Source organism: Eschrichtius robustus, chromosome 16 (genome assembly GCF_028021215.1).
Source record: "Eschrichtius robustus isolate mEscRob2 chromosome 16, mEscRob2.pri, whole genome shotgun sequence".
Taxonomy (NCBI): Eukaryota; Metazoa; Chordata; class Mammalia; order Artiodactyla; family Eschrichtiidae; genus Eschrichtius; species Eschrichtius robustus.
The window spans coordinates 53,347,212-53,373,850 of NC_090839.1; the positions used below are offsets into that span (position 1 = coordinate 53,347,212).

General features: G+C 55.6%; 1 protein-coding gene across 10 annotated transcripts; it reads left to right on the forward strand.

Annotated features, from left to right (window-relative positions):
- The first annotated feature begins 1,041 nt into the window (after positions 1-1,041).
- TBC1D24 (TBC1 domain family member 24) lies at positions 1,042-25,159 on the forward strand. Of its 10 annotated transcripts, XM_068523960.1 has the most exons (11): positions 1,661-1,699; positions 11,898-11,939; positions 12,761-12,957; positions 15,670-15,778; positions 17,647-18,726; positions 19,786-19,944; positions 21,124-21,187; positions 22,253-22,348; positions 22,645-22,867; positions 23,314-23,473; positions 24,198-25,159. In XM_068523960.1, exons 5-10 carry the CDS (start codon positions 17,762-17,764, stop codon positions 23,466-23,468), a joined length of 1,662 nt encoding a protein of 553 aa, XP_068380061.1. In that variant the 5' UTR covers positions 1,661-1,699; positions 11,898-11,939; positions 12,761-12,957; positions 15,670-15,778; positions 17,647-17,761; the 3' UTR covers positions 23,469-23,473; positions 24,198-25,159. The 10 variants fall into 10 exon arrangements, with proteins under 10 accessions (XP_068380063.1, XP_068380060.1, XP_068380062.1 ...); XM_068523961.1 differs by lacking the exons at positions 1,661-1,699; positions 12,761-12,957 and adding an exon at positions 1,060-1,104; XM_068523963.1 differs by lacking the exons at positions 1,661-1,699; positions 12,761-12,957 and adding an exon at positions 13,970-14,074 and having other exon boundaries at positions 11,913-11,939.
- Positions 25,160-26,639: the final 1,480 nt, after the last annotated feature.

Consider the following 26,639-nt stretch of genomic DNA (forward strand, 5'->3'; position numbering starts at 1 on the left):
TGATAGCCCCAGAGAGGTGCTTTGAGGCCCCCTGGGGCAGCTGTCATCCAAAGGACCCCTTGGCCCCCCCACCTTCAAGCTATCTGCCTCCTCCAAGGGGCACCACGATACCCCCAGAGGGCTGTGAACCCCCTGTGGGGCCGAATACTTAATAGGCTCTGCGAACACCTCAAGGGCCTCTGTGACACAGCCCCCTGTGATGTCGTGGTCCCTCAGCGTTCCCACTTTCCTGAAAGGCACTGACACCCCCCTCATATACTTATGAACCCCCTTCTGATGCCAGGACCCATAGAGATCTGCGAACACCCCAAGGGCCGCTGAGACTTCACCCGCGCCTGGACTCTGTGATCCGCCAGAGAGCGCCCTGACTCCCCAGGAGGCACTGTGGCTACCACAGACGCCTGTGGACCCCCATGGAGCTCGGTGACACTGGCTCCCCCGCCCCCTGTCAGGACACGCAGAGGGCGCTATGACTCCTCCCCCAACGAGGACGGCGGCCTCTGGTTCCCGTCTGTCTCGCAGGTCACCTCTGCCTGTCCTGTCTCTGCCGGCTGGTCGGCCGTGTCCCTGTCTCCCGCTGTGTTCAGCCTCTTTTTTGCCCCGTTGTGTCCCTGTCTCTTGTCTCCGTCTGGCTGTCTCTCTCGGCCTCGGCCTCAGGACTCCTCCACCCAGGTCCCACCCTGAGGCCCCCCCTGCACTCCTCCTCCACCCGCTCGGGACCGGACGTCGTGCCCACGCGGGCGCGCGTTCCCAGGTCTACGCGTAACCCGGCGCGGCAGCGACTCCGGCGGGCACCCCTGCCGACTCCCGATGCCCCAGCCTTGCCCACAGCTGGGCCTGGCAGCCACCGCCCACTCGCGCGCACCCCCTCGCCTCGCATCGGGACCCGTGCTGAGCCGGCGCATGCTCCTGCCGCCTCGCCTCGGGGCGTCAGCGCGCATGCCCGGAGCCCGCTGCCCTAGAGACCCGCGGGCGCCGCGGGTGGGCAGCCGGCGGCGCGTCTCGGCGGGGGCGGGGCCGCGTGCGCGCGTGCGCAGAAAGGCCGACGCGCGGTAGCTCAGCTAGCTGAGGAGAAAGCGGCGCGGCGCGGCGCGGCGCCGGGAGGTGAGTTCTCGGCCAGCGCGATGGGCGGAGGTAGGTGCGCGACGGGGTGGGCGGGGGCGTGACGGCCCGGCGCGGGGGCCGCGGGGTCTGGTGGCCGACTGTCACCGCGTCCCGGGCGTGCTGACGGAGGGGGCGTGGGGGCCTGGCTGCCGGGCCTCCGTCCGAGCGGGGCGCGGGGGCCGGCCGCGGCGCGGGTGGCGATTCCGTGGCCCGCGCGCCCGGGGCCCGCGGCCGTCCGCCGGGCACTGCCCGCCGCTGCCGGCGCTGCCCCGCGGCCCGAGCGCCGGGCAGGGCGCGACGTGGGGCCGGAGCCGACCTCGGCCCCGCGGGACACCCACCCCGGGGGTCGCGCCGGCGCCCCTCACCAGGCGCTGTCGGCGCTCCGGCTGGCTCCGGGCGAGGCGGCGGTGGGAAGAGCTGGCTTTGTGTCACTCCTTCCTCGGGCGCTTTCGGTCTCTGCGGGGTAGGAAATCCTCTTCTGGACTCGAAATTGCAGCAGATTCTCTGATAACGTTCTGTCTTCGAAGACCTACAGCTGCTCCCGTTCTGGCCCTACGGTTGCCCCAGGATGACACGCCGCCCACCTGCCGCCTAGGTATCTACCCAGCCTCTGAGCCCTGTCCGGCGGGTGCCTCCTGGGGTGGCCGCTGTGCCAGGCGGCAGCTGTCCGCCAGGTTGTGCTGGGGGCGGAAGCGTTTCCACAGGGCCCCTGGGCGCTGTGCTCTCTGAGCCTTGAGTAAGCACAGCTGGAGGTCGGGGATGGGCTGCACTCGGTCAAGGTCCTCTTCTGGCAAGGGCGCTGGTGGCCTGGTGGCCTTACTCGGTAGGGAACAGACGAGCGGTGGGCTTCCTGGATTATCACTTGCTAGGCTGACACTAAAGGCCAGAGGCTGTCTGAAGACCATCTGGGCAGTGCGGAGGCACGGGTCAGCTGTTAGGATAGCGATGTGCCTGGGAGGCACAGGCGTGGTGGCCGATGTGGCTGTGGTTGTGATGCTGGTGTTGAGGTCTTTACCTAGCTGCTTATTCCTAGTGAGGAGTTTGCCTGCCTTTCCAGGGCCAGTAGAAGGACTTGAAGGTGGTTTTCCTTAGTTCTGTGTGTGTTTGCTCCCAGGTTAGCAGGAACATCTAGGCAATTACAGGGGGGAAAAAATCCCATTATTCATCAGATATAGCGGTTTATCCTACTTGAGGCCGAGGGCTCCCCTCTGTCTTCACTTTCTAGCCCCAGCACACAGTAGCCACCTGTAAACATTTACTTAATTGCCTTGAAGATAGGTGTGCTGGTTTTTTTCTTTTTAAGGGATACAGGCTTGGAGAAACAAACCCAGGTAAGAAAAGATCAAGAAATCTCGCAGAGGTTTTACAGTTTCCATTTCTAGACAGTGGTACAACCCCCACGTATGCATCCTTTTATCCTGAAGGTTGGTCCTCATTTAGTCTTCTCAGCCCTCAGGTAAAGCTTGTATGAGAAGTGTTTATCCAGTAGCCAGTGCTCTGTTTAGAAGCTCATCTCTCCCTATGAACAGGGCCGGAGCCACGTCGCGTTCATCTTTGCTCCCCCATTGCCTCATATGGAATGGGCCAGGGGTTCTCCCTGAATGGTTGTTGAAATGAACCAAGGTGCTAAAACTAATGCAGTGGTTTTCATCTGGATGAAGGGTGACCTTCAGGGGATGTAAAGCAATCTAGTAATCTAGGCAGGTTTTTCATAATAACAAAATTCACCCCCTGAATTTGCAAGTTCACCTGCTGGTGAGCCATGCTAGCCGTCGCTGACCACACCTGCCAGGACTGTCCAGCAGGCCAAGTGACCTTGGGCATGCAGTGTTGCGCCTAAGTCTCATTACCGTCTGAGCCAATCTCAGAAGACATATTTAAGTGTTTGCTTTTAGATGGTTTCTGGTTTGAAGTACATAAGGACAATGAAGCAGGTTATAAAAAAGCACTTAATATTTACCCTGTTCAATGTTTTACCTGTTAGAGCATAGCTTCTCTGTTATGACAACTCTGTGCAGGGAAGAAAAAAGGCCTTTTCAACTCGAAGCAGCAGTTTCAGTGGCTGTTTCAAGTGTCACTTTCCAAATGGAGATAATATCAGAGAAACAACACCTTGGGCTTTTCACTAAGGACCAATCTGAATTCATTATTTGATGATTTTTGTTATTCTTTCAATGCAAGTTTATCCAAATCATACTTCACATGATGAGGACTTGTGCCCCGTATTTTGTGGCTACAAAGTTGAGTGAGCCTGTGCCCTTGAAGAGCTTAGGGTACAGTGAGGAGACGGGCCAGTGAACTGTGGCACTGCGGTCGGCGCTCTCACAGAGGCAGACGGAGCTTGCTTTGGGCACAGAGGTGTGGAGTCCAGCTGGCCTTTAGTGGGGGCTCCTGAGAAGGGCTCAAATTAAATTTTGAAGAACGGGAAGTCCCTGGCAGTCCAGTGGTTAAGGCTCCACGCTCTCATTGCCGAGGGCATGGGTTCAATCCCTGGTCCGGGAACTAAGATCCCATAAGCCTCGCGGTGTGGTCAAAAAAAAAAAAAAAAAAAAAAAAAATTTTTTTTTTTTTTTTTTGAAGAACGAATGGGAGTGGCAGGACCACATGAGGGAACAAGACTTCCAGGCCAAGGGACGGTGTGTGAAGTACAGGAACACAGCTCCCACCCACCGGCTGTTGGGAGAAGGGCAGTGGGTAGCTCTGGTGGTTGGGGTGAGGAGAGGGAGATGAAGTTAAGGAGCTAAGCTGGCGGCAGTCAGGAGAGGCCTTGAGTACCAGTCCCGAGTTTGCATTTTACCCTGAGAGTGGTGGGGAGCCGCTAAGGGATCTCGGGTTTGTGAGTGACTGGTCAGATTGTGCCCTCATGGGTGACCAGGCAGTGGTGGCCAGGGTGGGTTGGTGAACTCCTGCACTGAGTGAGGGCGGTTAACAGAACACGGGGATATACCTGGTGGGACAAAAGGCCCAGCACCAAGGAAGGGCAGTGGAGACAGAAAAGAGAGCAAGACCTTGAGACAGGTGGCTGCGGGGATGGGCAGGACCAGGGATAGGACTTAGGGACCTAAGTCCAAGGTTGAGTGACTGGCAGCTGGTAGGGCCGTGCCACACAGAGTGTGCTGGAAGGGACAGGCCTGGGAGTGGGTGATGACTTGCGGTGTGGAGATGCTGAGCTGAGGGTTGGTAAGAATTCCTGGATAGAGATTGGTCTGGAGCCAAGGAGAGCAAGCACAAAAGTGTTCTGGGCACTACTTCCTGTGTGGCACTGAAGCCAGGGAGTGGGGTGGTGTGGAGTGAGAAAAAGAAGACTGAACCCTGGAGATGCCTGATGTTTCATGTCTGTAGAGCAGAGTAGATAAGGTAACAAAAATCTGATAATGATCTCTTGCCTTTTGGGGGGATGGGGGCAGGATAGTGGGCTTTTTATTTCTGTCCTAGAGCCCCTGTTTGTTGGTTAAACAGCAAAATGTAAGATACTAAAGGTGCAAAATCACATGATTGATTCCCGGGGCTTCCTGTCACATGTGTGTTTATTTGCCTTTTGGGAAACTTCCAGATTGTCACTCATCTCAAAGGACCTCATTCCCCTCCAGCCTGACGGTTGGTCCTCTCAGGGCGTTCTCACAATTAGATCTCTGAACAAAGGCCTTCTCAGACCCAGAGATAGACCCAAGGTTGCAGAATGCTCTGGGTCCTGTGGCTCTCCTTCCAGGACCCCAGTTTCTGTGTAGTGCATCAGCATTAGCAGCAGGTGGGACTTCGGAAAGACTCTTGAAAATACAGAGGCCAAGTGTATAGTGCCCCCTCCGTAATCTTTCCCCCGTGCTGAGGGGCCGCACGGGAGAGGGTGAGGGAAAGGCTGTTGCAAAAGGAGTTCCTCTTTACCCACAGGAGGCACATGGCCCCCAGGGCTGTCCCGGCCTCTGGATAAGTGTCGTTAGCAATTATCTTAGTCTCTTAGGGAACCTGCTCACTTAGGGATACGTGCAACAAGCTTTCCTTCTGTCTTGTGCAGTTATGGTCCCCTGCCTGGCCGTGGGACCTTATCCATCTCCCCTGGGTATTGCCCAAGGAGCTGCTGGCAGGGGTCACGTGTGCGCGGTCATGGTTTCTCCCTCCAGCCTGCACTCTCCTCTTACAGGCCATTGAGAAGCCACTACACATGGCTTGGCCTGTTTCGCATAACCTGAAACTGTGTCCGCCTAATTGTTACACAGTTTTAATTGGGTACCAATTGATTACCGATGGGTGATTCTGTTACCAATAAAAGCCCTTCCACTGTGTAGCATTCTAAATGTAGCTCATTACCTGTGTCCCACCAAAAGCTTCCCTGGCTTCTGTCTCTTCAGCCTTTCCTTGAATCAGTTTGTCCTCATTCCTTAATTATCATCTGTAATTCATTTTTCAGCAAGGGTCATTCCTGCCTTCCTATCTTCCTAAACCTGTGGGCCTTCAAAGGATCCAGGGGTATACATTAACTCCACTTGCCTCTGGTTTCTTTCCCTGCCTTCCTGGGCCATCCCCTCCCCACCTCCCAGCACACAGGAGCACTGTCCTTCCTCGGCAGCCTGGTGAACCCCAGGCCTCTGTCTTGGGCCCTTTGGCTTCTTAGAGCCCATGAAGCTGGGCTGTAGAACTGTCTTTGAATCTGAGCCATGAATGACACTCACCGGCCCCAAACAGCTATGCTCTCCAAGGCCCTGTCCTGTTCGCATGCTGTTTCTGCTGCTTCCTGGACGAAGGCCTCCTCAGCCTTCAGGATCTAGGCCAGGCAGGTGCTGGCTAGGGAATCCTTCCAGACCCCTTTTTTCTTGTGGGCTGGGGGCCCAGACACCCTGTGCTTTTCTCTCATAGCATCTGCACCTGAGTTGGCATGGTCAATACACCATGTCCCCACGTCCAGAAGCTCATTGAGAGCTAGGACTGGGCCTTGCATCTTCATATTCCAGCACTTGATACACTGGTGTTCAGGAAGTGTCTTGAATGCCTACTAAAATGATTAAACCTGCAAGATTCCCTCCCAGCCCAGCTCTGTTGTCAGGCCTAAAGATACTTGCTGAGAGCCTGCCATGTGCCCAGCCTTCCGAGGCACACCTATCACAGGCACCTTGCTCAGAATTCAGACCAGTCAAAATTCTAGCTTTTGACAGCTGCGTTTTCTCCCTCTGCTTCTCATTTTGTGCAGCTAGTTGGTTTCTCCTATGCCCTTGGGGGCTGTTTTCCCAGACCTGCTGTTGGGAGGACCTTTTGAACTCAGAAGATAAAGATCTTGAATTAGCAGAGCCCCCTTGCAACCCCAGTCCCTGCTTGTGGGTGGACCAAACCAGCGGTGAGCGGGGGCTGCTCCTCATTGTGGTGCACAGGCTTCTCATTGCAGTGGCTTCTCTTTGTTGCAGAGCACAGGCTCTAGGCACGGGCTTCAGTAGTTGCAGCACTCGGGCCCTAGAGCGCGCGGGCTTCAGTAGTTGCAGTGCATGGGCTCATTAGTTGTGGCGCACAGGCTTAGCTGCTCTGTGGCATGTGGGACCTTCCCGGACCAAGGATCGAACCCGTGTCCCCTGCGTTGGCAGGCGGATTCTTACCCACTGCGCTACCAGGGAAGTCCCAGTGCCAAGTCTTAACCACTAGACCGCCAGGGAAGTCCCCGAGTCCCTGCAGAAAACCTTTCGAGTGGCTAATACGGTTAGGACTCTGCCCTGCTCGGGTCCCATCCATAGGCTCAGTTGCCACTGGTAAGACCTGCATTTGAACTTCTGACCGGCGGCAGCAGATGGGCCAGCCAACTGGACTGCGGTGCTGTGACTAACGCCTCCTTAATGGTTACGCCCCTTTATACCTGGCACGTGCCCTCCATTATGTGCCATCAGCAAAGGGCCCACTATCAGGTTCCCGGTAACTGGCAGCCTGGCAGTCACTGTGGAATGCCAGTTGCCATTAGCATTTGAAAAATCCCAGTGCTGCTTCAGGGCTGAGGCGGAGCCCAGCCTGCCTTCTCATCATGTGAAGATGTCTGCTGGGAAGGACACACGCCTAGAACAAACAAGTTGGCAAATGGCCCCTGTTATTTAGAGTTAAATTTCCCTCTTGGGCCCAAGTGGTTTGGGATTTTCCTGAGTCTCCATTTGTTTCCTTCTCTTGCTTCCTCCTTCATGGGTACACTGAGTATATAGTGTGAGACACCTGGGCTCAAAGTCACAGTGGAGTAGAAGAGCTTGACTCATAAGCAGCTCATCACAGAGGCCTGCCAAGTTCAAACAGACCTGGACAAGGAGGGGTGGAGTGTGGGGAGGTCGCCCTCAGTCCTGCCTGTGAGGTCAGGAGTCTAGAAGGGCTGGTGAAGGAGGGGGCATTTGGGCCAAGGCTTGAAGCAGACTGGCCCGAGAGGAGAAAGAACAGGTGTGTCCTGCCTTTCCCCCTTCCCACTGTCAAGACTCCTGAAGCTGCCCTACCTGGAGGGCAGGTAGGGCCAAATCCTGAAAGGAGGGGGGGTGGGGCGGTGGGTGGGAAAGGGTTTCAGGTGGAGAGTGGGGCAGAGTGGGTTGGGAGTCAGAGCTGAGCTGTGTTGGAGTCACACAGAGTGTGTGAAGGTGGGGAGACTTCAGGAAAGCAGTTGGAGGTATGGGACCTGAGAATTCTTGGCTGAAAAGAAGATGGATTTCTGCAAAGGAGACATTTGAGGGACAGGGACAGGAGCAGCAGCAGCCAGAGAGGCAAGGAGACAGACAGAAGGGGTTTCTGGAGGCCTGGGGAGAGGAGAGCTGAGAGCAGTGAGGTCAGCTGTGTGTGATTCAGGGAGATAAGGGCTCCAAGGTGTCTGTTAGGTCTGGCAGCCAGGCGTGAAGGGCGAGGGGGGAGACATACAGCCTGCTCTCCCCGGGAGCTTGACTGGGAAGGAAAGAAAGAGGAAAGGCTTAGCTCAAGGGGAGTGCCGGGTGCTGGGATTGGGGGTTGGGGGCCTGTCTAACAGATCCAGGACCAAGGGTGGGGGTGCAGATCAAGGGCCAGGGTCAGACAGGAGAGGATGCTTCTTGCCTAACACCGGGTTCTGAAGGAGAGTGGGAGATGTGAAGCTGTTGGCTAGCGTGGGGACCAGGGGCGGGTGCCGCGAGGCATGCTGAGGGCTGCCAGGTGGCTCCAAGGGCCACGAGCAGGGCAGTGTGATTTTCTCTCTACAGTTGGTGCGCGGGCGTGGAGAGGCATGCCGTCAGGCTGGCCTCTCGTGGGGCTTCTTCTGGGTAGCTGAGACAGGAGCATGGGAGTGGTGGAGCTGAGGCTTGGAGGGTCAGGTCTAGGCTGAGCAGACAAGTAAAGTCACAAAGGGCTGGCGGTGCAGGGAGATAGAGTTATGGTGAGTGGGAGGAGGGCAGTGAAGAGCTTCAGGACAGTTACAAGAGAGTGGGGTGTTTGTGATATGCGCCCTCTGAGTGGAGGAGTTTCTGGGGCTGACCTGGGTGTAGATGAAGCATCAGAGATGTAAAGGTTTCTAAAGTTGGGGAGCTTTGAGCCAGGTCTGCCTGCTTGACCCTCGAATGCCCTGCAATGAGGGCAGCTGAGGGGAGGAGGCCAAGAACTGGAATGAAGTGTGTGACACGTCCTGGGGAGACCCTGGAGAGAGGGGGCAGGGTCCCAGGGAGAGCCCCCTGCTTTCTGGCCTGGAGGAAGGGTGCATTAGGGGAGAGGATGAGGAGGTGGGGGATTGTTTGCTACAAGCCAAGTTCCAGAGCAAGAAGAGAGATGGGAGTTGGGAGTGAGGTCAGTAAAAAGCAAGGCAGCAAAGGAAGTAAATGTGGGGGATCGGTGACCGTAGTCACCCCAATCAATGACACTGTCACCACCAGTCATCTGCAGAATCGGGAATCATCCTACTGCTGAGGCCTTGGGCGGGGAGATGAGTATCCTTGACCCAGGGCTCCAGACAGAGTCTTGACGCTGTGTCTCCGAGGCCTCCAGCAGATCCTTGGGAGTGGGGTTGGGCATTTCCCTGGCCTCTCCCTATAGATGGATGGGAGCACTGGGCCTCTCATGAGGAAGTCAGACTTGGACTTGAGAGGAAGGTCCCAGCCTGAGGAGAGGGTGGAATGCATCCTGCTCCAGGCCCCACCCACCCCGCCCCTTCTGGGTGTCCTAGGTGGATGGCCTCAGGGATAACTCCTACCCCCCACCTCCGTCCACCTTCTCTGCCTCAGAGCTCCACCTGCCATACCCTACCCACCAGCCCAGATTCCCTTCCAGGCTATCCCACCCGCCCTGCTCCTCTACCCAAATACCCTGCAAGCAGAGCCACAGGCAGGAGGTCATCTGCTCTTCCCTGTCCTGCTGCCATATTCCATGCCTGGCACCCTGAGATCTTCTTATCAGGCAGTGACCATGTCCTGTAATTGCTGTGTCTTTCTCATCCCCAGACCTCACATACCCTGAGGGCTAGAGTGGGGCCACTAGTTGTTTGAAGGATTCGTCATTCTGCGTCCTGGCTGGGGACTGATGGTCTCTGAGGGTGAAGGGCTCCCTAGAGAGCGCGTGCTCTGAATTCCACCCTGGGGAAACTGCCTGAGAGGAGCGTACGTTTCTTGGTCACATGGAACTCCTCAGGCCCAGGACCTAGCGCCTCTCACTGCCCCTCCTGCCCATCTGTCGCCCCATTCTTGGCCGGTCGGCAGGGCTGGAACCAGCCTCCTTCCTCTTTCTTTGTTTCCTGATCTCACTCTCAGGAAACAGATGTGGGGTTGCTCAGAGTGAAGGGGAAGAACTGAGACACAACCGTGCAGCACCCTGTCCTGTGGTGCAGTGACTAAGGCCCGGCAAGGCTGAGCCCCGGTTGCTTGGGCTATGAGCTATTCCTGCAGCCAAGGGGGAGGGCGGGGAGTGGTCAGGCTGGGCTGGGCAGGGGTCAGTAGGAGTGGGTAGGCTTCCTGGGGAGCACCAGGCTCCCTCTGCATAGGGCTGCCACTTTCCACCTGGGCCACAGTTGGCTCTTTGGTGGCCTCCGGGTGTGTGGAGGGGCCATCCGTGAGGCCCACTGGGTGACACAGGAGTCCAGGAGCCAGTGTAGGTGTCAGGGCTGAGGGCTGGGTGTCTGGGCAGGACCTCAGCACAGCAGCCCAGGGTTCTGCCTCACCTGAGCTGCTCTGGCATTTGCCTGAGAGGCATCTGTGTCATAACAGGCACTTTAAAATGGAGCACTTCCTCTGCCCCACCAAAACCCCACCCCTGGGCCAGAATTCTCTGTTCTTTGCTTGGGTCTTTGCCCCCCACCCCGAACAGGTCACCTCATCTGGTGGAATCCACCCCATCTTCTGCATCCTCCCTGGCTGGCTCAGCCCAGCCCAGCCCTCCTCCTGCCTCCGTTTCTGGACTCTGCCCTCCTTCCTCCTCGGCCACCAGGGGTTTTTTCTAAAATGCAGATCTGATATGTCACCTTCTGCTTCAGCTCTTCTCCTCCTGCTCCCTCTTGTGTGGGGATGATGTCCGGTCTTCTAGTGCATCTGGCACAGAAGGCCATCAGCCCCTCGTATCCCACCTCTGGCCACTCCCTACCATCTCTCTGAGGCTCCCCAGTTTGCCGTGCTCTCCCTCATGCATTTGTCCCCACCCCCGCCTTTGTACACTCAGGTACCATTGCCCCCTCTGTGGCACTCACACCGAGTCAGCGCCTGCCTTGGTGGTCTGCCAGTGCCCCGCCTGGGCTCTTGTAGTCTCACTGTGGATGCCGTGACCACTGGTCTCCTCGAGAGCTGTCTTTTACCCTCGTATCCCCGGTGCCCTGCCCAGAAAAGGAACTTCGTAGAAGTTTGTTAAATGAATCAAAGTTTGAGTCAAGGGGAGGCATGATGGGGTGCTGGGCCCTCTGGGAGAGGCAGCCTGTAAGGAAGGCATAGTGCCCAGTGTTGTCGGGTGGTTAAGATGGGATCACCCAGGCTTAATGTGGGGGGGTCTGTCACATGCAAGAGAGTTTTTTTTCAAATCCAGCTGTTTGGGAAAATCATGTTCCCCACTAAAAAGGTAAGAAAGGCAGAGGTCTTGTGACTCATCAGACCATGGGTGGTGCTTTGGGATAGCAGTGTGGCATTAAGAAGCCAGCCCTCGGACTTCCCTGGTGGCGGTGTTTAAGAATCCGCCTGCCAATGCAAGGGACACGGGTTCGAGCCCTGGTCCGGGAAGATCCCACATGCCACGGAACAACTAAGCCCGTGCGCCACAACTACTGAAGCCCGTGCACTCTAGGGCCCATGCTTTGCAACAAAGAGAAACCACTGCAATGAGAAGCCCGTGCACTGCAACAAAGCATAGCCCCCGCTCGCCACAACTAGAGAAAGCCTGCGCGCAGCAGTGAAGACCCAACACAGCCAAAAATAAGTAAATAAATAAATAAATAAATTTATTTAAAAAAAAAAAAGAAGCCACCCCTCAACTGGCTGAGGAGAGAGTGCAGTGGGGCTGGCCCTCCTGGGTGACCTGCGCTCCTGAGATGGGAGAGGGGTCGAGGACACTTGTGGGGTCACTCTGGAGGCAGAAGTGGCAGGTACGGGGTGGGGGGCTCCTCCCACCCCACTGGCCGCCTCCCTCTTCCTGTGGGCACACTTAGGGGGTTCACCAAGGGGGGCAGAGTTCGGGTTTATTTGACCTCCCATGGGGTGTTCCCAGCCAAAGCATCATCTCACAGGAACTCACCTCCTCAGAAAAGCTTCCTGGCCCAGGGCCCATGGGACTGCAGTCCTAGAGCTGCTGAAGGGGCCCCCTAACACCCCTAAATAGAGGTCACTTAGTTCCACTTAACGTTTTTATTTTTTCTTTTTAAGGAATACTTGCGTTCCATTAGGCAGCCTGAACTCTCAAAACAGGTATAGTATTTGTGAGTAAAGGGACATGACGGTGCCTGGAGGGGGCTTCCGGGTGGGGAAGCAGTGGCACAGGCAGGGAAGGGGAAGAAGGGCCCTCGAAGAGGCCATTTGGAGGGACCATCCCGAAGAGAGCAGGGGCCTTCTCGGGCCCGTGGGAGAACCTTGGCAGCAGCCTCCTGTGGCTGCACTGCCCCCTTAAGGAGGGGCACGGTTCGGCCTCACCACAGGACTGATCAGGCATTGGCATTGACCTGCCTGACCCCATCACTCCCCAGACGTCCCTGAGCCAATGCCAGGCCAGCGCCCAAGGAGCAGTAACGACGAGAGGCTCTCAGGACTTCTGAGCTGCCCTGCTGAGCCAGGCCGGGCTGAGTGCCTTCTATAAACAGGCTCAGTTAATCCTCACAGCAGTCAGCTTTTAAACCCCTCCGTTGGATCACATACCTTCTCTGCTTCCCACTGCACTTATAGTCCAGGCTCCTCCCCGTGCACGATCCAGCCCATGGATGTCTCTGCTCTTCTTTCTCACTGTGCCCTGGCCGTACCGGATGCCTTTCCCTTCCTGGAGCAGGCCTCTTCCTGCCTCGGGGCCTTTGCACGCGCTCTTCTCGTGGTCCAGAGTGACCTCTCCTCAGCTCTTCTGGCAGCTTCCCTCTCATCACTTCAGCTCAGGAGAGGAGCGGTCCTCCTGACAACCCTAGCTGAAGTAGCCGCCACCCTCCAGACACACTGCATGGTGTCCCCACTATCTGAAATGGTCACTGTGTGCAGTTCTTGTGAGTCTAACAGGATGCTGAGCAGAATTTTTCCTGTTTTCCCAGAGTTGCAGGTTAGGCCCAAAGCTAAGGACAGAAAACACAAAGTTCCTTCCTACAGTCTAAATTCAGGGAGCTGCGGGCAGCTGGGGCCAGCCTCCTCCCACAGGGCTGATGGAGAGGTGCCACCCTGGAGCCAGCCCTGCCCCCACCCCCTTCTTCTGCAGTGAACTTGAGACTGGGGGGGGGGGGCGGTGCTTAAGGTGAGTGCAGTGTTTGTGATTAGAATTCACTCCCTCCCTCCCCTTCCTGAGGCTGAGGGAAAGTGGTTTCCCAGGGCACCTGCCGCCAGGGCCCCGCTGGCCGAGAAGAGTGGCCGTTTGCCCTGGGCTGCCGCAGGGCAAGGGGGAGTGGGAGAGAGTGGGATGTGCCTGTGTGCGGGGTGTCACCCACACCCCAGCCAGCGAGCCCAGAGTAAGAGCTTAACCCACAGGTGCTGTGTGGGGATTAATGTCTGTCCAGTGGCTCATATTCATCAGCTCCATTTTAGAGACGGGCACCAGCTGTTCAGGGAGGAGGCTCAGCTTATCAGAGGTTCAGCGCAACAAGCAGCAGAACTGGACTCTGACCCTGGCCTGTCTGGCTTTAAACTGGCTCGCTTCCCGAGTAAGCTCCTGCTTCCCTTCTCTACCACTGGCCGCCAGGCGTGGACGGGGGAGCACGGCCTCCTTCCCGGGCCTGGCGCCTCAGTCAGGAGCTGGGGGACTGTGGGGAGCCGGTGAGGCCTTGTGTTCTGAGTGGGAGCTGGAGGTGTGGACAGTGTTGCAGGATGGCTGCAAGCCGCAGGTGGGACAGCTGGGGGAGGGTGTACCTTCACCTCCATACGGTGAGTGAGGGTCCAGCCCAGTGACTTTGTGTTTTTGATCTGTTTCCCATCTCCTGACTTCCCCTTCCCAATAGCCAGCTTAAACCATCTAACAGGGTTGTGGATGTGTGTGCACGTAAATGCAAGAAAAAGGTTTTGAAGGACATGCACTTAGATGTGAACGGTGATTACCTTAGGTAGAAGAGGGAGTAGGATTGAGGGGGTAACTTAAACAGGACTTTATATTTTTACTCTATAATTTTGTATTACTGGATGTTTTCATGATTACGTGTTTATGTAAAAAACAAACCAAACAAAAACCTGCCCTGAGACCTGGCTTTATAGATGCCTAAGGAGGTCATCATAAGCCTTGTTTGCCTTGCTCCACAAACACCATGCTGTCTTTTCAGGTGGGAGGAGGCCTGCAGGGATCCAGGACCTCCTTCAGGGTCTTCTGCACCTGTCTTTGCCTCGGAGTCCCCAGGCTGCAACAACTTGCTACAGCAAATAAAACGGTGGGGGACTTCCCTGGCGGTCCAGTGGTTAGGACTCTGCGCTTCCACTGCAGGGGGCGTGGGTTTGATCCCTGATTGGGGAACTAAGATCCCACATGCCCTGTGGCACAGCCAAAAAAGAACAAACAAAAAGTGGGTCTGCTTCTCCCTGAAGGTCCTTTCTGAAGGAATTTGCAAGGAGCAACAACCGTTTTTGGAGTTTCCAGTTTAATATTCAACCTGAATCTGAAGCCACTTGAGCAAGGTTTGGCACTGTCCTGCCTAGCTCTTGTTCTGTTTATAAACATGTTTATTGCCCTGACGAGGAGTGGGTTCTATTCGAGAAAAGAGGATGGGCCTGGGGTCCCTCCAGAGGCTAGTGGGCTCAGAGCCTAGAACGAAAGATGTAAACTCTACAGGTAATTCACAACCTGGGGAAATGGGGGAGCCCTAACTGCCATCCCTCCCAGGACAGAGCAAACAAACCAACTGCCATTTGGGATTCTTTTCTGGGGAAGAAAGTTCCATCACTGTCGGCACCTGGTCCTGCTGTGGGTAAGGTTTTTCCAGTGGGACGTGTTAAGTGGATGTTGTCACAAGACCTTATTTCTGTGGGAAAGTCTCTATAAAAACAGTATCAATGGATATATATCCAGGGACTTGAACAGATACTTGTACAGCTGTGTTCACAGCAGAATTATTCATAACAGCCAAAAGGTAGAAACAACCCAAATGTCCATCGACAGATGAATGGATAAACAAAATGTGTCTGTCCATACAATGGAATATTATTAGCCATAAAGAGGAATGAAATTCTGATGTTGCAGGGAGCAGGGATGAATAGGTGGAGCACAGGATTTTTAGGGCAGTGAAAATACATTTTATGATACTATAATAAGGATACATGTCGTTTTATATTTGTCCAAACTCATAGTATGTACAACACCAAGAATGAATCCTCATTAATCTATAGATTTGGGTGATGTGTCAGTTTAAGCTCATCGATTGTAACAAATGTACCATCTAGTGGGGAAGGTTGATAACAGGGAGGCTGTGCATGTGTGGGGGCAGAGGGTATGTGGGGAAATCTCTGTACCATCCTCTCTAGCTGTGAACCTAAAACTGCTCTAAATAATAGTCTTAAATTCAAAAAATATATTCTCATACATGCTATAAACATAGATGAACCTTGAGGACATTATGATCAGTGAAATAAGCCAGACACAAAAGGACAAATATTGTATGATTCCACTAATATGAGGTCCCTAGAGTGGTCAAATTCATAGGAAGTAGAATGGTGGTTAACAAGCTGGGGACCAGGGGATGAGGAGCTGGTGTTTAAAGGATGCAGAGTTTCCATTTGGGAAGATGAAAAAGTTCCAGAGACGGATGGTGGCGATGGTTGCACAGCATTGTGAATGTACTTAATGCTACTGAACTGTATATTTATAAATGGTTAAAATGGTAAATTTTGTTAGGTATATTTTAACACAATAAAAAAAGCGCCACCATATCAAGGTGCTTTCTCAAGACATCTTCTCGAACATAACAGGTTTTACATTACAATTCTTTCCACTCAATATTTTTAAAATGTTACTTGCTTTTTATATTTTCAGATAAATGTTCTTGATGCAAGCAGAACCGGAATGATCTGGTCATTTACCAAAACTCACTGAAGCAAACCCTTGTGATAACTCCGGACAGTGTACCATCCCAGGTGGAAAGGTTAGTCTGAGGTGCATGGGCAGACTGTTGTGCTTTAGTGTTGAGGACAGTAGCCTTTGGCAAAAACAAATGTCAAATTGCGGTATTCTGAACAGTAGACTTCTGTCTTGCCGTCCACATGCATCCAGAGACTCTCAAATAGCACATTTTATCCTTTTTTTTTTTTTTTTTTTATGTCTGCACGAATCTCAATAGTTGCCCATAATGGAGAAACAGCACCAAATCCCCCAGTACTTCTGGTTCATTTGGTTCCAGAAATGTCTAATTTTGAAGCTGTGACACCTTCCATTTATTTCTCAGCCCTCATGTCTACTCCCCACCACTGAGTCTTCTCTGGAATACCTGCCTGAAACTTAGCTGTTATTTTTAGAAAGTTAAGAGCTGGCCTCCAAATTCCAAGCCAGGGGTCCTGGGACAGAGTAGGTGTGTGTCTTCCTCATGATACACGGCTGGTTAAAGGCCTGAAGCCTTTGAGAACTGAAACGCAGCATCTGTTGACTTCATGGAGTCTTCTTGACTAGCTGCTCCTTTTACAAGGCCCACAGGCTGCAGGGTGAAGTGTGGGGGCCCGGTGGGCCACCCACCCCCGAGCAGAGAGTTGTTTACAGTAGAGTCAGCCTCTCGAAGTCCTTTCTCATAACCCAGAATCTCATGATCCAGAATCTATGTGACCTCCTCCAGTATCTTCATAAGCCCCATGGAAAGAAGTCATGCTCCAGAGTTTGTAGTGAATTCTCAGAATGTCCACTTATCTTAAATGGAAACCCTACTGATACTTTATAGAAAGACTAAAACAGGACTTCCCTGGTGGTGCAGTGGTTAAGAATCCGCCTGCCAATGCAGGGGACACGGGTTCGAGCCCTGGTCCGGGAAGATCCCACATGCTGCGGAGCAACTAAGCCCGTGCGCCACAACTACTGAGCCTGCACTCTAGAGCCCGTGAGCCACAGCTACTGAGCCCGCATGCCACAACTACTGAAGCCTGCGTGCCTAGAGCCTGTGCTCCGCAACAAGAGAAGCCACCACAATGAGAAGCCCCCGCACCGCAACGAAGAGTAGCCCCTGCTCGCTGCAACTAGAGATAGCCCGCGCACAGCAACAAAGACCCAAAACAGCCAAAAATAAAAATTAATTAATTAATTAATTTAAAAATAAAGTATACAATTAAAAAAAAAGACTAAAACAAAAACATGTTTGTTTTTTTTAATTAATTAATTTATTTTATTTATGGCTGTGTTGGGACTTCGTTTCTCTGCGAGGGCTTTCTCTAGTTGCGGCAAGTGGGGGCCACTCTTCATCACGGTGCGCGGGCCTCTCACTATCACGGCCTCTCTTGTTGCGGAGCACAGGCTCCAGACGCGCAGGCTCAGTAATTGTGGCTCACGGGCCCAGTTGCTCTGCGGCATGTGGGATCTTCCCAGACCAGGGCTCAAACCCCTGTCCCCTGCATCGGCAGGCAGATTCTCAACCACTGCGCCACCAGGGAAGCCCCAAAAACATGTTTTTTAAAAATGTAAACCTTTATACACGCATACTAAGCATGTTTTTTTTTTTTTAAATTAATTAATTTATTTATTTATGGCTGTGTTGGGTCTTCATTTCTGTGCAAGGGCTTTTTCTAGTTGCGGCAAGTGGGGGCCACTCTTCATCGCGGTGCGCGGGCCTCTCAGTATCGCAGCCTCTCTTGTTGCGGAGCACAGGCTCCAGACGCGTAGGCTCAGCAATTGTGGCTCATGGGCCTAGTCGCTCCGCAGCATGTGGGATCTTCCCAGACCAGGGCTCGAACCCGTGTCCCCTGCATTGGCAGGCAGATTCTCAACCACTGTGCCACCAGGGAAGCCCCCTAAGCATGGTTTTTAATCCTGTAGGGTATGGGATGGCAAACAGGTTAGCAGAGAAGCCTCGGACAGATCGCTGGTGGATTTAGCTGCTCTTCGCCCCCTCCTGGCAGCCCCGGGCCTCCTCCTGGGCACGCCCTGCGCTATGGACTCCCCGGGCTACAACTGCTTTGTGGACAGAGATAAGATGGACGCCACCATCCAGGACCTGGGGCCCAAGGAGCTGAGCTGCACCGAGCTGCAGGAGCTGAAGCAGCTGGCGCGCCAGGGCTACTGGGCCCGCAGCTACACCCTGCGGGGGAAGGTGTACCAGCGCCTGATCCGGGACATCCCCTGCCGCACGGTCACACCAGATGCCAGTGTGTACAGTGACATCGTCGGCAAGATCGTGGGCAAGCACAGCAGTGGTAGCTTGCCCTTGCCCGAGTTTGTGGACAACACGCAGGTGCCCAGCTACTGCCTGAACACACGGGGCGAGGGCGCCGTGCGTAAGATCCTGCTGTGCATCGCCAACCAGTTCCCTGATGTCTCCTTCTGCCCCGCGCTGCCTGCGGTCGTGGCCTTGCTGCTCCACTACAGCATTGACGAGGCCGAGTGCTTCGAGAAGGCCTGCCGCATCCTGGCCTGCAACGACCCCAGCAAGAAGCTAATCGACCAGAGCTTCCTGGCCTTCGAGTCTTCCTGCATGACGTTCGGGGACCTGGTGAACAAGTACTGCCAGGCAGCCCACAAGCTGATGGTGGCCGTTTCAGAGGACGTCCTGCAGGTCTATGCGGACTGGCAGCGCTGGCTGTTTGGGGAGCTGCCCCTCAACTACTTTGCTCGCGTCTTTGACGTCTTCCTGGTAGAAGGTTACAAGGTGCTGTACCGCGTGGCGCTGGCAATCCTCAAATTCTTCCACAAGGTGAGAGCTGGGCAGCCACTGGAGTCAGACAACGTGAAGCAGGACATCCGCACCTTTGTCAAGGACATCGCCAAGACTGTGTCTCCCGAGAAGCTTCTGGAGAAAGCGTTTGCCATCCGCCTCTTTTCTCGGAAGGAGATTCAGCTCCTGCAGATGGCCAACGAGAAAGCTCTGAAGCAGAAGGGCATCACCGTCAAGCAGAAGAGGTAGGCAGGGGCTACCATCAGGACCCGAGTGGGGCGGGGTTTTGGGGGAATGCATTCTGGGTGCTTGGGGCCTGAGCCTGTCCAGCCAGCCATCTGTGTGTGGATAGGAAGCCACGGGAAAGGAGAAAGCCTTCCTGGCTACAGCCACAGGCTGCTGAGGCAACTGTGGGCGCAGAAGGCATAGGGTCCTGTCCCCGGGTATAGGGGCCATGGCTGAGATGGAAGCTGGATGCTGACCATGGCCGCAGCAGGTCCAGTAGTGAGCCAGGCTGGCCTCCTTGGGTCATTTTAGAGCAGCTCCTGCTCCACCACTCTAGCTCTGGGCTCCCTTGCTGGCCATTCTCGTGGCTGCTGAGCGTGGCCCCCTGCCCTGAGCACAGGCCCCTGGGGAGCAGGCGTGGCAAGGGCCCATGGTGTCCTGATACCTTGGCAGCAGATGCTGTGAGTGTACTCTAGGTGTGGAGGCCTTTCTTGCAGGCCAAAGGCAGGCATATCCTGGGCATCAGTACTTGCAACTAACCTCTCCTTGTCTGTTTTATTTTTCTTCCTGGTCTCCATGTCTGTTGCTTCCTCCTGTTTTTCAGTGTTTCACTTTCTAAAAGGTAGGTCTGGAAACCATGTCTCCACGCCTGGCTTCCCTCTGTCTTCCAGCCTGTCTGCTTGCTCTGGCTCTCAGTGCTGGCTTCAGCAGTGCTGCCTCAGAGCCTGGCCGAAGTTCAGGCCCTGTCTGTCTGCCTGTCGGTGCTTGGCTGGCCAGGAAGCATTGTCTTTCAGAGCTGACTCACTCTCTATCCCCATTTCTTAGAGAAAAGGTGCTTTTGTCCCCACCCAGGCTGGGCGCTCTCCCCTCTGTGTAGCGGGGTGGGAGCGGGACTCCAGGGGGACAGCTCCACCCTGTTTCTTCCTGAGGGCCCCTAGAACCAGGCTCTGACCTGGCTGAACAGGTGAGACATTTCTTCCAGGCTGAGCTCACACAAGAGGCTCTGCACACCTCCAGGGTGGGGGGCGTGGCCAGGGCTGGGGTCGCAGCTGTGCTCTGACCTCTTCCCACTCCCCCAGGCAGTTTGTGCACCTGGCTGTTCACGCGGAGAACTTCCACTCAGAGATCGTCGGCGTGAAGGAGATGAGAGACATCTGGTCATGGGTCCCTGAGCGGTTTGCCCTCTGCCAGCCCCTCTTGCTCTTCTCCTCACTGCAGCACGGGTACAGCCTGACCAGGTAATGCCCAGGAGGCTGGGGAATGCTGGGCCTGCCCTCCCAAGGCCCCAAGGTATGGACTCCAAGGGCCAGACAGTGCAGAAGGGGTGGAGTGAGCTGTGGAGTTGCCCAGCTTCTTCATCCTGTCCCCACTTCTGGGAGGTCATGGTGGGGCTGGAAATGAGCCTTCGAACATGGGCACCTGGACAAGGCCCTGTCTCTTCCTGGGAGGCCCTAGAATTGGGAGCACCTTTTCTGGGCATCTCTCACTCCCAGGCCACCCAAACTTCAGGGGTCATTACAGTACACGCCGTAGCTCCAGGCCCCCACATAGGTGTTGTGGTGACGCGGGAGGCAGAGTTTCCCCCCGGGAGCTTACAGAACTGTCGGGACAACTTGAGGCAGCCGGCCTTGGTTCACTACTCCTCCACCCCGCTTCATCAGTCCACACGCCAGGTCCATGTTGGCCCTGTGGGCTGTGCCGGGCCCTGTGCAGGCTTCCCCCAGGGCATACTGTCTCCCAGGGTCACTCTGCCAGGCGTGGCCGCCCCCCTAGAGCCTCAGATGGCAGGTGGCTTCTGACCCAAGCTCTGGCTTGGGTCATAGGTGATGCAGTCGGGGCTGGCCCAGCCCACACGGCAGGCACCAGAGCTGTGCTGACCTGGCCCCCACTTCTGTGCAGTGTGGGAGGCCTGCTGAGGGACGGCTAAGCAGGGCCACCAGGGACGCCAGCCAACCCCTGGGCACCTGGTGCTGGCACAGCGGCAGCCTCAGGCCTCCTCACATGCTTCTCAGTGCTGCCCAGCTTCCGAGGACGTTCCGAGCTTTCCCAGAGTAGGGACCTGTTCCTCTGGTTCTTGCTTCCCCGAAGCACCTGGCACATGGCTCTGTCTGCTGGGGGCCCTCTGCCATGCAGCTTCTCCTCTGTGTCACACCAGGGCAGAGAGTCCTGGGGCCTTTGACCGCTTGGCCTGTGGGCCTCCTGGCCAGGGCTCCATCTTGTCTGAGAAAAGTGCCCGGGCCAAGATGTTACCATCCAAGCCACTGTGCCTGGTCCCTGGGAGAGGAGGACAAGCAGTTTCCAGGTCCATCCACCCCCAGACAGCCTGGGGCAACAGAGGCTGGCTGGAGGTGGCACAGGGAAGGGGTGCAGGTGTAATTGTTACTATCAGGAGTGGCATGTGTGGTCTCTGCCCCCAGGTTCTATTTCCAGTGTGAAGGGCACGAGCCCACCCTCCTGCTCATCAAGACCACGCAAAAGGAGGTGAGGAGGGACCAGAGGGAGCTTGGGGTCCTGGCGTCTGATGAGCCTGGGGAGTCTGTGCCCCAGAGAGGATGGGTGTTCCCCGATAGCCCCTACCCAGGCTCCCTGGGCTTAGGGGTGCAGAGCAGGGCCCCTCTACAGAGAGCCCTCTACAGAGAGGTGACTCTAGCCTCCCCTAGGACCCCCTAAGTACCCAGAGCCTCCCTGTTTCCCCTTGGGGTCCAGGCCCCCAGCCTGACACAGCCTGGCAGTTTAGAGGAGCTTTGCAGAAATGCCTAGTGAGTGAGGCCTCACCTCCTCCTGCAGTAGTTGGCCAGCGCCAGGTGAGTTGTCTGCCTTCACGTGCCTCCAGCCCCTGACAGGTAGTTCTCAGGGCCTTGTTCTCTGCAGTGCTGTCATCTGGAAAGCATCTAAGATGTCTAGAATAAAGTCAGAGCTCACACACCCCAATCCTGGGGGTGTCTGCATGAGATAGAGGCTCCTCGTTCAATGGCTCCCAAACCTGCACCTGTGGGAGTTTCAGTTTCTTCACCCTGTTCCAGAGTCTGCATCTGCCTCTCCAGGAGAAGCCCGGGCATCTGTGTTATAGCGGATGACTCTGATTGTCAGATACTTTGGGCAAATCCTGTAGCCACTCAAAGGAGTGACTCTCTAATGGTGAAATCAAGCACTTTGCTGGCTGATGGGAGGGTTGGAAAACGTTTCTTGAGCAGGGGTGCTTCCTGGAAGCTTCCATCTGAGGGGCCTCCCTGGCGCTGATGCCCACAATCAGAGTGTGGATATGGAGCTTATTCCCATGCTTTAGGGCCCAAGAGGGAAATGAAAATATCCCAAGTAAGCTGATGGTGGCCGAGGCAGCCCCCGTGCACGCTCACTGCCAGCCCCACGCCCTCCAAACTCTTGACTTTCCCTATTACTCTCCAGCCCTGGTCCTCAAGTGTGAGGGGGGCTGTGACCACAACAGCCCCAGCTGTGACTGTACTGTGGCCTCTCAGCAGGTCCTGAGTGAGGGGACGCTCCTGCAGGCAAGCAGGGCACAGCCTCACCCTGGGCCTTTCTCCCCAGGTATGTGGAGCTTACCTGTCAACAGACTGGAGCGAGAGAAACAAGTTTGGAGGCAAGCTGGGCTTCTTTGGTACCGGAGAATGCTTCGTGTTTAGGGTGAGTGGGCCTCCCTGCAGGAGGTCACCCCCACTCACGTGACCCTGTTTACTTCCATCAGAGCTGTTACCCTACAGGCTAACCTCCCCGTCTCCTTCTGGTTTGTGATCATTGGACCGTGAGCTCCGTGAGAGCAGGCAGACCCTCATCTGCGCTGTGCGGCGCCATCTCCCAGCCCCCACTCGGGGCCTCACTCAGGGCACTGATGATGAATTGGGTGGGATGGGGGGCGGGAAGCGGGCAGGGGCCCTGTGGGCGCCATATTCCAACTCCTCATGCTGCCCTTTTGCCCTCAGCTGCAGCCCGAGGTCCAGCGCTACGAGTGGGTGGTCATCAAACATCCGGAGCTGACCAAGCCTGTGTCCTTGGAATCTACCACCATTCTGTCCTCGCCCTGCCGCTCTTTGTCCTCAGACCCTGCTGACCGCCTCTCGCCGTTCCTGGCTGCTCGACACTTCAACCTGCCCTCCAAGACGGAGTCCTTGTTCATGGCCGGGGGCAACGACTGCCTCATCATAGGTGGGCGCCTCCCTGCACCTCAGGCTGGGCTCCTGTCTGCCCTTGGTCACTTAGCCTGGGAGGAGGGTACGGGGTCGTGGGTGGCTGAAGCCCCGGGCCAGCCCTTGCTGAGCCAAGTGGTAGGTACCTCACCTGAGGGACAGGCCAGAGCCCCTGTGATGGCAGAGGAAGGCAGCGGGATTGTTGGGGGTGGAGCATGCATGCGGGGCAGGCGTGGGGACCTGAGGCTGCATGCTGGGGAAGTGGGCTCACTAGCAGGGTCTCACCAGGAGCCGGGGGACTTTACAGAGTGGAAAGCCAGCCCCGTGGTTTTAGAGAGGCCTCTGGCAGGGCTGCGCAGGGACAGCTCCAAGACTTGCCCTGTCCAAGTGGAGATGCTCAGGAGCAGGAGAGCCCCTTGGGGGCAGCTCTGGACAGCGGGCAGCCACTGACCAAGCATCCCACAGGTGGAGGGGGCGGCCAGGCGCTCTACATCGACGGGGACCTGAACCGGGGCCGCACGGGCCACTGCGACACTTTCAACAACCAGCCCCTCTGCTCTGAGAACTTCCTCATCGCTGCCGTGGAGGCCTGGGGCTTCCAAGACCCTGACACCCAGTGACAGGCGTAAGCTAACGGTGACCGAGCTGCTGCTGTAGGGTGGGGTGGTGGCTGGGCCCCTTCTTCAGGAAGGAGGCAGTGAATGAAGACCGCCACCCCGCTACGTGCGTGGGCACCATCAGGGTGCAGCTGGGCTCTGGTGCTGGGCTGGGCAGTGGTGCCAGGACCTCAGCTGGCCAGGCCTGTCCCTCCTGGCCCTTCTCAGACCTGCCCATACTTGCTACTGTCTCCACCTCGGACTCAGGCCCTGGCTGTCCTCTGTGCAGGCATCCTGTGCCCAAGACCGGAGGGGTTAAGTCTTGCAGCCCCTGAGCCTTGGTTCTGTGGGGTGAGAGGGGTGGGGGAGATGAGACTGGAAAGGCAGAAGGAGCCTGCCCCTCTAGTGTGGGTCCATGGCACCCCCTGCTGGTGCCTCTGAGCATGGCTCCCAAGCAGGCCCTGCGGCCTCCTGCCAGGCCTGCTGCTGGTGGTTCCCTAGGGGTGTGTCGGTCTTGGGAAGACAACAGGCATGCTGGGGACTATTCCTTAGCAGGAGCATCTGCCTGAAACTTCTGACTCAGTTCCCTCCTCCCCATACTAGCCTTCTGGGGGTGCCTCTCAGACAGGAACGGCAGGGTGAAGGCAGGGAGGGCAGGCTGTGTGCAGGGCTTTGGGCCCCTCCCGAGGGAGGGCTGAGGGCCAGTAGGGTGAAGGGCTGCAGGGGACAGTACGTATCCTTGTGTTTCTACAGAGCCTGATGCTTCTGCTGGGCCTCAGTGTGTAGTCACGCCTAAAGAGGCCGCCCAGGGAGGGGCCTTCCGTGACTGACCTCAAACCAGCCAACATTTCCAGGGGCCTGCCTGGAGAAGCCTGGACCCCTGGAACCTTTTTCAGCCCTCCTCCTCTCCAGCTCGGGCCCTCCTTAGCTCCCCTCCAGTCCTTGCGGCGGCCGCATTTCGCTGCAGTGACGTGGCCCAGGATCCTGTCCAGACCCCTCAGCACGGCGTGCTGGCCTTGTCCAGCCCTACCCATCTCACCTTCATTGTGCTCCACACGCCCTCCCCAGCTCCCTGCCCCCGAGGCACCTTCCTGACGCACCCCTCTGCATGGTACGAGTTCTCCCTCTGTGTCTCTCAGGGCTGTGTGAGCCCTGCAGGGAGTGGCCCTCCCACCCCATGACCTCCCTCAGCTGGTCCTGAGGGCCTGGGCACACCCCTGAGGAAAGAGAGGAGAAGCGGACACCCAAGGGGCTGTGCCGAGGCCATGGCAGCCTGGGCCACAGATGCCAGGGGGTCCTGCCTCTCCATGTCCCCACATGCCACGCCTCTGTCCTCCACACCTTGCTTGCTCTTCCTGTGGGGTGCTCATCCTCCCCTGCCCACCTACTCAGATCCCCCCGAGCCAGGCCGAAGTGATACAGAAGGAAGGACCGGGAACCCTGTGTGGCTTTGGGCAAGCTAGTGAACCTGTCTGGAACTCAGTTTCCCCAACTGTAAAATGGGGCCAGTCATCCTGCTGTGCTGTCCCCACAGGACTGCTGAGAGGCTCTGAGGGGCCAGTGTGAATCCCTGTAGAAGGGAGAGGTGTTGGGAGGTGGTGTCACAGCTTACCCCCCCATCACCAGACCCTGCAGCCCTCGCTGCCCCCTGTCTTCGAGCCCCCACAGCCCTCACCTGTACTTTGGTGTTCATTAAACACGGTCTCGTTACATGAGCTCCAGGGATCCCGAGTCTGGTTTCTTCAATTAGGGGGACCTCCCGGGCCTACCCACCCCTAGGCATGCCACCGAACAGGGTGCAGCCTCCTGCTTGTCAGTGTTCTATCACGGGAACGTCAAAGGCCTTTTAAAAGCACAGCCTTTCAGAAGCAGCTGAAGGCATACCTGAGCGCTATTTGCATGGCCCCCTCTGTAAACTTCCTGAACTGGGGTGTTCTTTTTCTGGTAAGTCCAGAGGGTTCTCTGTGGCTGCCCCAAGGGCCCCCAGAGGTCTGGCCCAGGGAGGGTGACTGCTGATTAGTCACGATTTCTGTATCATGAGATCTTCATGTGTGCATGCAAAATATTCAGTTTCTTTGAATTTCACATCTTCTCCCTAACTTTTCTGCTAAACTAAAAGGTATGTGGTTATTATCTTTATTTTTTATTCTTACTATTGTCCTTGTTATCTGATATTAGGTGTTAATATTCTCTATTATTTCTTCCTGATTATTACTAGCATTTTATGTTAAAAATTAGCCAAAGTTTTATGGATTTGCATAATGAATTATTTGTTTTTCTAGAAACATTTGAAAATTTATTTTAAAAACAAAAAATTAGGGACTTCCCTGGTGGCACAGTGGTTCAGAATCCACCTGCCAATGCAGGGGACACGGGTTCGATCCCTGGTCCGGGAAGATCCCACATGCTGTGGAGCAACTAAGCCCGTGTGCCACAACTACTGAGCCTGTGCTATAGAGCTGCAAGCCACAACTATTGAAGCCTGCGCACCTAGAGCCCGTGCTCCGCAACAAGAGAAGCCACCACAATGAGAAGCCCACGCACTGCAACGAAGAGTAGCCCCCGCTCACCGCAACTGCAGAAAGCCCATGCGCAGCAACGAAGACCCAACACAGCCAAAAATTAATTAATTAATTTTTAAAAATTTTAAAAAGAAAAAGAAAAACAAAAAATTGAACATAGATTAAACCAGTTCATTATCAAAGTGGACTGTATGCATTTAAGGCTTTAGAAGATCAGTTTTTCAAAAATAATTTGTAATACAAGAGTAAGTCATTTGTACTTTGAGTTTTTCAGTTTTAATTATTGAATTAAAATAAGTATTTTGGACTTCCCTGGTGGCACAGTGGTTAAGAATCCACCTGCCAATGCAGGGGACACGGGTTCGAGCCCTGGTCCGGGAAGATCCCACATGCCGCGGAGCAACTAAGCCCGTGCGCCACAACTACTGAGCCTGCGCTCTAGAGCCCGCGAGCCACAGCTACTGAGCCTGTGTGCCACAACTACCGAAGCCCACGTGCCTAGAGCCCGTGCTCCACAACAAGAGAAGCCACCACAATGAGAAGCCCACACACCGCCACAAAGAGTAGCCCCCGCTCGCCACAACTAGAGAAAGCCTGCACACAGCAACAATGAAGACCCAATGCAGCCATAAATAAATAAAATTTAAAAAAATAAGTATTTCAATTTTTCCTA

Coding starts and splice junctions, on each gene's coding strand:
- TBC1D24 (XM_068523962.1), top strand. CDS start 17,762: ATGGACTCCCCGGGCTACAACTGCTTTGTGGACAGAGATAAGATGGAC. Junction 22,349..22,644: donor GAGAATGCTTCGTGTTTAGG/GTGAGTGGGCCT, acceptor TTTTGCCCTCAG/CTGCAGCCCGAGGTCCAGCG. Junction 22,868..23,313: donor CAACGACTGCCTCATCATAG/GTGGGCGCCTCC, acceptor AGCATCCCACAG/GTGGAGGGGGCGGCCAGGCG.